The sequence below is a fragment of the Aquarana catesbeiana genome, linkage group LG01, assembly GCF_042186555.1.
Source record: "Aquarana catesbeiana isolate 2022-GZ linkage group LG01, ASM4218655v1, whole genome shotgun sequence".
Lineage (NCBI taxonomy): Eukaryota > Metazoa > Chordata > Amphibia > Anura > Ranidae > Aquarana > Aquarana catesbeiana.
The window spans coordinates 246442500-246456432 of NC_133324.1; the positions used below are offsets into that span (position 1 = coordinate 246442500).

At 42.1% G+C, this 13933-nt stretch overlaps 1 protein-coding gene across 1 annotated transcript in view; it reads right to left on the reverse strand.

Annotated features, from left to right (window-relative positions):
• KNTC1 (kinetochore associated 1) overlaps positions 1-13933 on the reverse strand; it is a 521537-nt gene that overhangs the window by 262666 nt on the left and 244938 nt on the right. Inside the window, exons 35-37 of the mRNA XM_073627545.1 lie at positions 13710-13882; positions 7838-7935; positions 498-642 (exon numbers count right to left, since the gene is read on the reverse strand). Of these exons, the coding sequence (XP_073483646.1) occupies positions 498-642; positions 7838-7935; positions 13710-13882 (416 nt within the window). The remainder of the gene's footprint in view (positions 1-497; positions 643-7837; positions 7936-13709; positions 13883-13933) is intronic.

Consider the following 13933-nt stretch of genomic DNA (forward strand, 5'->3'; position numbering starts at 1 on the left):
AAAGTTTGCCTATAGAGATTAAGTACTGTCATATGTCGCCATTCCATGAGCATGCACAATTTTAAAGCGTGACATGTTAGGTGTCTATTTACTTAGCTCAAGATCATCTTTCATATTTTACAAAAAATTCATATTCATATATATATATATATATATATATATATATATATATATATATATATATATATATAGTTTTTTTATTATTCATTAAAATGTATTTCTTTTTTTTAAAATTGCATTTGAAAAACTGCTGCATAAATACCGTGTGACATAAATTGCAACGATCACCATTTTATTCTCTAGGGCTGCAGCTAAACACATATATCTATATAGAGGTGTGTGTGTGTGTGTGTGTATGTATATATATATATATATATATATATATATATATATATATATATATAATATGTTTGGGGATTATAAGTAATTTTCTAGCAAAAAACAAAAAAACTTATAAACATAAGTGCCAGAAAAGGTTTGGTCTTCAGACATATTACCAGCTGTGCTTGGAACAAAAGCTGTAGCTAAATTATAAGCAACTGGCAAAACCACCAAGGAATCCAGGACAATTCCATCTTCACTGAAGAATTCTTCATAGGTCCACTCTTTGTAATGATCTCGGTCACCTCCAAAACTGGCATTCTGTATAAGATAACATACTTCTTAAACTCTATATATTATATATACGCACACACAAAAGTTGATACGATCACATTAGACAGTACTGATAAAGAGCTGACCCCTGCCTGTTGGTGTGCTAAATGGAAATGCTTTTCTCCAGTGTATGCCTCATTAAAGAGGAGTTCCAGCCACCTGTGGAAAAAATAAAAGTCAGCAGCTACAAAAACTGCAGCTGCTGACCTAATAAACAGCCACTCATCTGTCACACGATCCAGCGGTGTGCTCACCCCAGTTGGTCTCACCCCAGTTGGTCTCACCTGAGGTCTTCGATCCCCGGCATCTTCACTACAGGCACCTGGCTGTGCCAGCTTGCTCCCGGCTCCTGAAATGTGCCAATTGTGCAAGAGGATCGGGGAAACAGTTCTTAAAGCGGAACTTCCCCTTTTGGGTGGAGCTCCGCTTTAAGTATTTGTCTGCTTGTTAGCAGTGTGATCATACATTTTGTCTCCTTGCTAGTAGTGTGGTTGTGTTTTGAAGCATAAGATACAAAGTGAAATATTGACTTTGATGACGGACCTAAAGAACAGTATTGACAGAGGTTTAACAGGTTTGATTCTATGCGAAATGCCAGTTGTGTGCCCAAGTGAATAACGCCCCCCACCCCACGATGTTTAGGACACAGGCAGTAGGTAAACTGTGTAACCAGCATAAATTTACTAAGCTTTTGATATTACATAGGACACTTACTAGCAGTACTTAAAAGTGGTATTGTCACCAATGACTTAAGAAGGCATAGCTGGACGAAATAAGGAAATAGAATGGTATTTTTGTATTTGCCATTAAATCCTCTTTTTGTAGTCCATTGAGTTACATATAAAGTCTGCAACCTTCAAGTTATACTGCTGCTACAGAGTGGACACTACTAGCATGCCTCAGTTTATAGCAAAGCGGTACCAAAAGCATGATTAAAAACAGAGGAGTGGGACTTGTGTCCCACATGGGACTCCAAAGGACTTTACCGAGTAGATAAATCCCATTTTGTTTCTTGTCCACTGAGGGGCACAGGCAGTCTTTAACCTTTTTAAGCAGTCCAATTGAGGGGGTGGGCATCAATGCAAAAAAACTGTGAATATTGTGCTATAGCCATCTGCTCCACAACCAAGGGATCAACAGCTACATAGGTTAGATCCTTTATAGGGATTTTGACCAGTCGGACATGATTTGACAAAGCAAAGTCACAGCCAGAATTGGGTGCAAGCCTGGTCCCACTAGTAAGGACAGAGTTCTGGAAAGGACTTCCAATCGCTTATCAGTTGGGTCAATAAAGGCAGGCACATCCTCCACTGGTATATAAGTTGCCTTGTTAAGGTGAGACAGCCAGATCCGTGTTGGAATAGACTAATTCTTCACAAAGCCAGAAATCATTAGTGGGAAAACGTATGAGGCTGCTTCCAATCTTCAAAGAAAACAGTTGGAAAAAAGCTTGCAAAGGGAACATCTTTTCATCAAAATCACCCGAAATTGTATCCCTTAACTTGTGAGTAATAGTAGAAGACTGAGATTTCTCAGGGGTAAGCTGATCAGTCAAAGATTGAGCAACTCAGAATTTGACATAATGCAAAAAATCTAGCACACTCCATACATTGATTAGACCCAAATATAAAAGGGTGCTCTGATGAAATGGTGGACGGGGCCGTCAAAACATTTACCCCATTACAAGATATCAAACCAGCACACTATGTTCAAACAAAATAACAGGACAACGAAAGAGTGATTTTGTTTCAGCTGGCCAATACAAGAGCATTCAAAGCTTTATACAAGTCATATGGTAGGAGATTCTTCAATCTGATGGCCAGTCCAAGTCATTATAGGCAAAGTTCGAGCCCTGAAAATTTTGACAAGACAAAAACATCACAGTAAAGCCCGCAGATAAGGGCAGGACGGCGGTGGTACTCAACTATGTGGAATACCAAATAAGCCACACTATCTGATACAACAAGGTATATAGAGGTTGCAATGGCCCCACGTGTGAAATACAGTCTCAGATAAATCTTATATCAACAGTTTGCCAAAAAGATAGATACCCAAAAAAAAAAACTGCAAATTTCCTGCGCACACAATTTCCTAAAACACCCATTATTTATGGGTTACCCAAGATCCATTAAGGGGTTTCCATCCCTTAAAATTTTGACCAACTGGTGCGGCGGGAAGTGAATTGACTATTCAGCCACTTGCCAAGTTGCTGGACAGACAATTAAAACTTTATGTTGATGAACTCTCAGCATTTACTGCATCTATAAAAGACTAATGATTTCTTACAGGTCTTGCATTGAATAAAGGATACAGGGCCTAACTTAATGCTTGCCAGTGCTCCCTCTATAGCTCCAAACCAAACTCTAGTGGCCTTGAGGCAGTTTAGCATTTCTTGGTCTCCAATCTGACTCATGGCCCCCTAACTGTTTTTTAATGTTTTTGTCTTAAGCTGCTTCTTAAAATTAAAAAAAAAAAAATGTTTTTTCTTCTGAGAATATGATGTTAAAGCAGGTTCATGGGATGGCCATGGGCAGCTCTATGCCTCATCCTTTCCTGATCTCTCTATGGGATAGCTGTGTGTCAAATATGTACACCCTTCAGTGTATAGCTGGTACTCTGTCAAGACTATAGTGGAGATGCACTGATAACAGCTGCCTGATCTGGGAGGGGACTTACCAGGTTGATTGGAGTTTTCAGATTTTTCTAATTGTTTCTTTCCAGGTCTCCATTCAGCTTAAAATACTCATCCCCCCATATTACACTTTTGGACATGTAGGTATTCAACTTTTCTAAACTCACTGACTGCAACCCATGGTCTCATTTCAAAAGGGCTCACCCATGTCATTTGACTGAGGGTTTAGCTGTCTTCTCAGTTTTATGAGTGTTATGAGAATCTGCACTGACACACAGGATTGTGAGAAAACAATTGAAAATATGTTTCTGAAATTCAAGGGTAGGGGTTGTCCTTTTTGTACAGAAATTTAATAAAGCATCAATCTATATTAAAGGGGTGGTAATAACAGAAATATCCATGTAGCTGATGGATCTCTATATTCCAGGGCGGAAAAATCTCCCACTGTTTGCTTAAAAATCCAACAGAACAATTTGCATATCTCTGATGCAAACTGACCCTGGTGAACAGACAAAAGTGACAAGTGTTTACGTTTTATAACAGGACAGGGTTCTATGGCATACATTGCAAAATATGGAGACAGCATGGGAGCATGTTTGTTGTCTCTCTGATCAGAGTCAGAGTACAGCTGCATAATTTGGGTCATAACAATCTTCATGATAGTGGTAAAAACCTTCAGCAGAAGGGGCAGAGGACCCAGTCACACCTGACAGATTTAAGGATGACTCCAAGTACGGTATAGGCTAACTGCAGAGAATAACATGACTGCACGCTTCAGCACCACCAGTAGGCTTGATGCAAGCTTCCCCCAGACCATTAGAAGTAGAGCTGGGGGCACCCAATATAGCCAGACTGTCTCCCCTGTGACGTGAATTATAAATGTTGCGAGTGCAGAGTGGATAGGCAATATACATGCTCAGGGTAAGGGACAAGGCCTCAAGTACTCACAAAGCCCAGACACTGGCTGCAGGTTGAGGGTCAGCTAGTCGAAGGTAATCAGTCACCGAAGGCTAGAAAGAATGGATCAAAGTCCCATGTGGCTCCTTGCAACAGAGCGGCAGCAGGGAGATGCAGTATGGCGGGAAAGAACATATAGTGCACTGGGTCACTGGGTGAGCCTCCACCCAGTGACTGGCTTCAGCACTCAATCCCACAGCATTAACCCCTTCAATGGCAAATACAGCAGGAAACGGGAAATAAAGGTGGTCAGTAATCAATAAAAATGAGGGAGTCTTCACAGACAAGTGCACAGGCAATGGTAGCCTCTCCAGACCGGGAAAGTGCTCATTAGCTATTTTAACAAGAACGGAGTCTGTAAAGCATCCAACGCAGAACCCAAGTCCACTACAGTGGGGTCCAGTTGCAGTACAGCCCAAAAAGCAAGGCTAAAGATGACCATGCTGGTTTGCTGCAAATCAAAGTGAAAACCTCCAGCAGTGGCGTAGAGAAGAGACTTGATTGAAGAAAAAACAAGAAACAAATTGCTTGTTGTTGAAACATCAACGGTTAAACTTCAAAACCACAGAGTGGAGGAGAAAATGTCACCTGCTAGGACAGTGTCCAATCCTTTTGTAGGCAGCAGTATAACCCGAATGTTTAAGACTTTGTGTCCCTCAACAAATGGGAAAGAAAAAAAAGTGTTAGTGTTCTATAGGTACATAAGATGTAGCTCTAAAATTATTTTACAAAGGGCCCCATGTTGAAAATTAGGCAGCAGTCTAATCAGTCTATGACAAAGTATTCCTACAACTCAACATCTTAAAATGGCCAACTAGCATAAAAGTGCACGTGATTATGTAACTGCCTGCACTTTTCAACTCGAATGCCAATGTCACATCTCTCAATTCTATTCACAAATAAAATGTTTTGACTACGAAAGGCTTCTGAATGTTAATATGTACGCTTACCAATGTTACTAATTGTTAAATATTGCAAAAACAGCAATTTTACTTTCAGATAAAATGGTAAAATAACCCTAATTATTATTTGGAAAGTTGGAACTGCTCACTGAGCTAAGGGACATCATTTATTGAATGTAATGCAGGACAAATTCTTGAGTCAAATTGTGAAAGCGACAACTAGAGATATTGCTCTGCAGGGCCTACTAATTACAAGTAACACAAAACTGAATGCAGATGTGGAAGTGAGGGATTGGCATGCATTCAAAAAGGTATTTACTCAACAGATAAAACTAATTCTACCACTTTACAAAACATTGGTTTGGCTGCATTTTGAGTATGCTGTGCAGTTCTGGTCACCAATCCTCAGGAAGGATGTGCTTTAACTGGACAGAGTCCACAGAAGAGCAAAAAAGCTAATAAGGGAGTTGGAGGACCTCAGTTATGAGAAACAACTACAAACTTCTTTTACCTGGAAAAGAGACACTCAAATGGGGAAGCTCTGCTTGTTCGCACCCTTCCCCCCTCCACTGACACATTTGGCACTTTTTGGGTGGGAGGGGGGAGCGGGTACCTGGTTTTGACAGGTGCCCGCTCCCACTTCCTGGGTAAGATCGCTGCACAGTGACCCTACATTTCCTGCCCCTCCTCCTTCCCCCTGCTGCCTTCTGACACACAGAGGTTCCCAGAAGACGGCAGGACCATTCAGAAAGCACACCGCGACTTATGCAGTAGAAAAAAGGCTGTGAAGCCGCAAGGCTTCACTTCCTGTTTTTCTTACTACAGATGCCGGCGCCTGCACCTGCACCGAAGCCGATTAATGAATCGGTTAGGGGTGCCAGCATTGCGGGATCCCTGGACAGGTAAGTATGCTTGTATTAAAAGTCAGCAGCTACAGTATTTAATTTTAATTATATATATATATATATATATATATATATATATATATATTTTTTTTTTTTTTTTACAGACTGGAACTCCTCTTTAGGAGTGGATATGATGGCAATATACAAATCCTTTGATGGTGACTAGCACTGGGAGACTTTTTAATCTTAGGTCTTTAAAGAAAACACGTGGCCACACGATGAAGTTGGTCAAGAAACAGTTCAATTTTTAACTGCGTAAGTGGTTCTTTACGGTTAGATGTGTTTCTTGGCAAGCGTGTTGTACAGGGATATGGAAAATGGTCATCACACACACACACACACACACACACACACACACACACACACACACACACACACACACTCTCTCGGGCTGAACATGAGGGACTGGTGTCTTTATTTAACCTTATCTACTATGTAATAAAAAGATCACTCAAAAATACATTGCAGAATGTCTTTGATATGTTGTGTCTGCTGTGATGCTCTGCTACATTCTACTGACCAAATTAAGAATCATGTTACAATACAGTAAAATATATGTGCAGATTCCTAACTGTACTATAGTCAAGCAGAAAACCATATACAGTAAAACCTTGGTTTGAGAGCGTTTTGCAAGACAAGCTAAATTTTTAAATACATTTTGACTTGATATACAAGCAGCGTCATGTCACAACTGAGTTTAAAAGAGAAGAGAAGCGCCTCTAAGTGTAGCAATATGGTTACATTTAATGAAGGTACAACATTTTGCAACTCATATGGTTGATGATTAAAACAGGCACATCTAAGTATGCAGGCATCCGGGGTAAAGCTGTTCACATAGACCACCCCCCTCACTGCCATCGTCCCTTCCACGCTGCGCTTCATGAGCAGTTCAATCGCTCTATGGCAGGGTAGTCTTCCTGGTCACAATTGCAGACTGACAGCGGTGAGAGCCGGCAGTGTGGGGGATGGTCTATGTGGACAGCTTTACCCTGGGTACCTGCATACTTAGATGTGCTTCTTAATCATCAACCATGGGAGTTGCTAAATGTTGTAACTTCATGAAATGTAATCATATTGCTTCACTTAAAGGCGCCTCTCTTCCCTTTTATACTCTATAGCTCCTGCTGGATTTAGCTTCTAATCCCCCTGTGGAGGCTGCAATTTGTGGATAGACATTTTATGGTTACACAAACTATCACATTGCTATAATCTTTTTATATGGATTATAAACTGAAAAGTACCTATGAATAAATGGTTGTGGAACAAATCATTTGAGTTTGCATTATTTCTTATGGTGAAACTCTGTTTGATATACAAGTGCTTTGGATTACAAGCATGTTTCTGGAACGAATTATGCTCGCAATTCAAGGTTATACTGTACAAAGTTTTAAATGGCTGCTAACAAGAGAGTTGAATATAAATTAACTAAAAATTATCCTACACCTGTAAAAACCCATTTAACTTCCATCAAGAGTTCTGTATGTTCTAGCATGTGTGTTCTACCCAGGATTCATTCAAAAACATGGAGCTTAGGAACTTACTGTAGGTACAAGAACACCGATTAAGGGTTCTTAGATTTCCAGACCTAAATTTGAATCAGTTATGTGGATTAACATGCTTGCTTCCATACAAATACATCTGCTTGGATGGTAAGCTGGAGAGGCACAGTGAGAACCTTTACTGTTCAGTGATAACTGTTTACTTATAAAACCAATGAGGTTGTATAAAGAATAAATGCATCAATATATACAAGAGTAATAAACCACAAGGAAATGCACAACACTCACTTTGGTAATAAATCCATAATCTTCAATATGACATTGTCTGTAAAGTTCCACAGCAATATGTGTATATTTACAAAGTTCCAAAGCATCCAGCAAGAGATCTGTGAAGTTTAAAAAAAACAAAAAAACAAAATAAAACAAATTGTGTCATGTTTAGGCCAGTTATGTCGTGCAGAGTAATTGAAACTTCTATTTTATGTTTTCACCTTCTTCTTACTATCATTATCATAAGTGAATCAGAAATGCATTAAAGTGGTTGTAAAGGCAGAAGGTTTTTTATTTTAATGCATTCTAATCAATGCATTAAGATAAAAACCCTTCTGTGTGCAGCAGCCCCCCTCAGCCCCTCTAATACTTACCCGAGCCCCATCTAGATCTAGCAATGTTGTAGAAATGTCTCAGCTACCCAGGACTTCCCTTCTCATTGGGTGAGACAGCAGCGCGGCGTCATTGGCTCCCGCTGCTGTCAATCAAATTCAGTCAGCCAATGAGGAGAAAGGGGTGGGGGTGGGCCGTGGCTCTGTGTCTGAATGGACACAGGGAGTTGTGGCTCGGCTCGGATGCCCCCATAACAAGCTGCCTGCTGTGGGGTCACTTATCAGGAGAGAGGGGCCAGGAGCACCAAAGAGGAACCCAAGAAGAGAAGGATCTGGGCAGCTCTGTGCAAAACCACTACACAGAGCAGGTAAGTATGTTAGTTATTTTTAACTAAAAAAAAGAAAACAAGACATTAGTATCACTTTAGATTCAATACAATAATACACGTGTCAGATACAAGAGCTGCGGGTCGAATCTGGGCCTTCTGGCCACTTCATGTGGCCATCGCACCTTTGCTGCAGCTGCGGCACCCCCTTCATTTCCATCCGCCCATTTTGTCTCAGCAATCGGGAACACAGAGGAGAACAGAACTCCTCCACTAGATCCCGGCTTTTGTGTGCAGCCACAGAGAGGATCTCATCAGTTTCTCATCAACTCTTCCTACAGATCCTGTGCCACTCTGTGCAGCCCAAGCACTCCCTCGTCTCTGCCCCCTCCCCCGTCTCAGCATTCAGCAAACTCAGGCAGCTGTCCTTCTCTGGTCCTGCTCCAGACGCCGTACTTTCTGCTTCTCAGCTTCCACACTAGCTTCTTCCAGACAGCAGTTAAGTGGGGTACACTGCGAGATGTAAGGGAGGTTTGAGGAGTCTTGGCTTCTGAAGGTCGGGGGCGGGGGGCTCTTGACATCTGATGTAAAGGGGGGGGGGGGGTGCTCTATCTGGAGATCTAGTGTTTTAGATACAACCAGCCCTTTGAAGGGTAACCATAATCCTGATGAGGCCCGTAATGAAATGGAGTTTGACACCCCTGCAATAACATCACATTAAATGTTGCTTCATGGGGTTAGCATCCATTTTTAAAACTGCCAATATGAACAGGTGATTAGGTAACTGCAATTAAAGTGTTCGTTTTTTTTATTTTAAACAAAAACATGTTATGCTTACCTCCTCTGTGCAAGGGTTTTGCACAAAGTGGCCCCAATCCTCCTTTTCTGGGGTCCCCCAGCAGCGCTCCTGACTCCTCCTCTTCTCGAGTGCCCCCTCGGAGAGCCGCTTTCCAAGGGGGCACTCCTGCGTGCGCGCTCCCGAATCTTGCTGCTGCGTCCATTAACACTGGATTTGAATGACAGCAGCGGGAGCCAATGGCTCCTGCTGCCAATCTATCCAATGAGGACCAGAGACAGCAGCTGGAGCTGCTGTGCTTGTCCCCGTCGCTGGAACGATCAGGTCAGGTAAAAAAAAAAAAAAAAAAAAAAAAAAAAAAAAAAGGAGGGGGTCGGGGGGTGCTGCAGCACAGTAGGTTTTTCACCTTAATGCATAGAATGCACTACAGTGAAAAACCCTCAGGGTTTACAACCCCTTTAATCAAAGCTGTCATGATTTTTATACACTGTGACCTTTTTCACAGAAGTATTTTTTTGGCGGTGAAATGAAAAAAAATTCTCCTTGCTCCTAGCAACTTTTTTTCTTTCCTAGCGTTTACTGCCTGTTGCACATGAGTGGCACAGTGTATACCTCTGGTTCTACTCCATAAAGAAGGTGCTGGACCAAAAAATAACAGAGCAGATGAAAGTGGCAAGGGACAGATTAGTGACTGGGATTGTGGAGCTGTCAGCACTTCAGCAGGGCAAGTCTGGAAAAATGTGAAATTAGGCCATTTATACTTTATCATGGCAAGAGTTGCCTACCTTCAGCCATGCTACAAAGCTGAACGACAGGCACATACAAATACATTGTCACTGACAATGTTGCTTTGCTCATTCAGGCAATCCCTTGTCGCTCCTTATTCCATCCCAAAAAAAACGCTGAATTGGGGGGTTGCAATAGAGGAGAGTGGTAGGGAGCATTTACTTAGACACTGTCACTAAATGGGCAAAATGAGTGCGTCTTTTTTTAAGAACGTTATTGGTATACCAACCTTCTGTAATGCTAAACTTTTGCACTGTATTAGTCAAACAGAGAGGCAGGGCCAGCAGTAGAAGCTAAAAAAGCTCTGCAGAGTACACCTGCTGACAGGAGGAGAAAACAGAGTGATCACCCATCAGTGGGTTGCTGCCATTTCAGTGTCTACTCAGCAGGCAGGGGTTAAGTTCCTGCCCTAGCTGTTCTGCCACTATAGTCTAGAACAGTTTTTGCCAACCTGCGGCCTTTTGTTTGCTTTTTTCTGGCCCTTGGAGCACTATTTCATCCACTCATACTAACAGTGGGGCATAATCCCTCCCAATGACACCAATGATGGGGTCCAATTTCTCCCAATGACACCAACAATGGGGCCCAATTTCTCCCAATGACACCAACAATGGGGCCCAATTTCTCCCTATGACACCAATAACGAAAGTTTGGAGACCTCTGGTATAGAACAAGGACCTAGCTGTGTCATCTTTTAGGTCTTCCCAAGCCATATGACTTGCTAAACAGAATTACAAATCCTTCAGCAAGAAGAGCAGTTCACATAAACATACTTCTGTGTATTAAGCTACATAATCAGATTTAAATTGCTTTCTGTGGCCATCTAAGGGAAACCAGGACAGAAAGTTAGACCCCTTTCACACTGAGGCGCTTTGCAGGCGCTATAGCGTTAAAAATGGCACCTGCAAAGCGCCCTAAAACAGCGGCTCTATTCACTCCACTGGAGCGGTGCGCTGGCAGGGCGTCAGAAAAAGTCCTGCCAGCAGCTTCTTTGGAGCGCATAAGGAGCGGTGAACTCACCACTCCTAAAGCGCCCCTGCCCATTGAAATCAATGGGTAGCACCGCCGAACCACCGGCAAAGGGCTGCTGTAGCAGCGCTTTGCTGGCGGTTTTAACACTTTGTTGGCCGCTAGCGGGGGTTAAAAGCGCCCTGCTATCGTCCGAATAGCGCCACAAAAACTACGTTAAAGGCGCTGCTAAAAATAGGGGCATTATACTGCCGACGCCCGGGGCGGCTCAGTGTGAAAGGGAGCCCTGGCAGTTTTTTATTACTGTATATGTTACTGCTGAAGATTTTCTCCCACTTCCCTTCTTAAGGCTTGGTTCACACCTATGCAGTTTGCTTTTGATCTGTTTCTGCAGTTCCTTGCGGTGCATTTTGCGTTTTTTGCACACGCGTTTGGCATTTTTTTGAGCGTTTGGCGCATTTTTTAGGGCCAATTTGTTGTTGGGGGGGGTGTGTGTGTTAAAAATGCAAAACGTGGCAAAAACGTAATGCTTTTCTGCAGCTTCTCCATTGAAGTCTATTGAACCAAAAACGCACCGATCCTGACCCATTCCAAAAGCGCAGCAGCTGAAAAAAGCATAGATGTGAATATGTCCCATAGGGAACCATGTTAAATGGACTGTAGTGCGTTTCTGCAAAAAGCAATAAAAAACTCATAGGTGCGAACAGATCTTAAGAGGTTATGTCACCAGGACAGGAAGTGAGGCAAAATTTTCCTTAAGTGTGGCACAGCCAGTAATAGAAACATGAAAAATTCTAATCTTCAACCACTCAATCCAACAAAAAAAAAAAAAAGGAGGGCTAGTTACATTAGGTCTTAAAGTGTTGCAAACCCTCACAGATACCGAGTGAATTGACTAGCCTTGGGTGATAGACAGATGAAACACATTCTCTTCTCTATGTGCATTGAAAAACACAGAATTTACACAGGATTTCTCAGCTTTGAAAAGCAGAAGCCGGTGAGCTGAAGCTACACTCTGAAGAGCTCAGTAAGAAGAGCTCTGACAGTTGATTGGAGGCAAGGGACACACCACCTCTTTCCTGTATACTTTTTCACTTCTCTTGGTGTCAGAAAAACTTGTCAGAAGTGAATCATACAGATAGCAGAGAAATGAGGCAGCAGAGACAAATGACACTTAGTGCCCTGGGTTGAGCCAAGTACACACTATAGAGGAATATGCTTTGTTTATACTTCAACTGTGAGGTTTAAAACCACTTTAAAGATAGACTCTTGTTCCATTTAAAAATAGGATTTTTGTACTCAACTTAAAATACATTTCTTGGTGGTAAATAAGGAACAAAGGAAACCTTTCACTGTGGGGTTATACTGACACTAACACTGTTTTGTAGCAAAGCAGTACCGAGAGCAAGATTCTAAGCATAGACCTGTTTGCCCCCAAATTACTCCTAGAAAGGAATTTTACGTTGAGTACAAAAATAGTATTTTTCTCCTATCATTTGAGGGACACTAGCATTTTAAAACAAGCATTAACAGACTCAAGAAAACACAACAGGATTCCCTGCAGCTCAAGGAGTTGCCAGAAGGACCTTATACCCAAAGCTGGCAAGTGAGGTAGCAACAACCATCTGATAACAATTTAGACAACATGTGAACAGAAGACCAGGTGGAAGCCTTAAAAATCTGAGACATGCCATGACGGCACTGCTCCCGAAACACGTGTCCTCACAGCAACTCGCTATGAGAGTTGTGGAAGCGACCTATGATTCACCCTGTCAGGGGAACACTGGAATACCTTTCCTCAGAGCCCTGAAAATGACTGGCAAATGCCAGGAACCAGAGTGCTTTGCCTTGCAAGCTTGCTGGTTAACAGTGCAGAATAAGAAATCTACTATAGTTTACCAGGTGCTTGTCTCTAGCCAGGACTATAGCCATAGATCTGTGACAGGCTGTGAAAGGCACACATGAACTGGGGTGAATGCATATTGTTTTTATTTACCACTTGTTAAATAAAAGTTTTTATTGCACTAGTGGTGCACTTCCCTTTTGCAATTGCAAAAACAAAACATGCATACTCACCTCTTTGGCTGCTGCATTGGTGTGATATTGCAGCTCTCCTCCACAGGTTCTACTACCGAGAACTGAGCTCTGACCACACAGCTCCCTGTCTTCCCGAAACAGAGAGTGGGGGCTGTTAAGTCACCTCTCTCTGCCCCGCCTCTTTTAGCACTCACTGCAGCACCAAGCTGAAGAGGGGGTGTGAGTGGCTGGCTCAGGTTCTCAGTAGCACTGAGGCTGAGCCAGCTGCCGATCAGGTGATATGCAAATGTAATTAATGATCTGGGAAAATCTGCTTCTGTAGGTTAACTGGAGAGACCTCTGGGATTTCCAAAATCTAGCCTGAATCTGCTAGTATCTGCTAGAACATTTTCCAATTCAAGGAAAAAAAGCAGAATGATGAGAGACACTCAATCCCCTAAGGAAATCAAGCAAATCTGAGCAAGTGTATCGAGGGAGGGGTTACAGCCTCCAGAGGGTTGATCTTCACTCTCCTATGTGCCTAGAGTCCATTTTGCCTGTAAAAAAATTTTGTTAGCAAGGGTAATATTCAATAACAGCAGTAACATATCTGCCATTACCATTCAATACCTTAGTAGATGCAAGCCCACTGTGCTAATCTTTACCTGGACTGCTTATCGTGACTGCCTGACAAGATAACTGATGAGTGACGGCAGGCAAATTCATTCCAGAAGGTATTACCATTGGTGTATTTGCTTCCAACATTTGGCACAATTTCTGAGAAACAAGGAAAAGTAACTTTCCAGTCTGAGAATTACAATGATGTTCATATAGATCCCTAAAAAAGAGAAAATAATAGTGAATGCAACAACTTTGTTCTGGAAGGTAG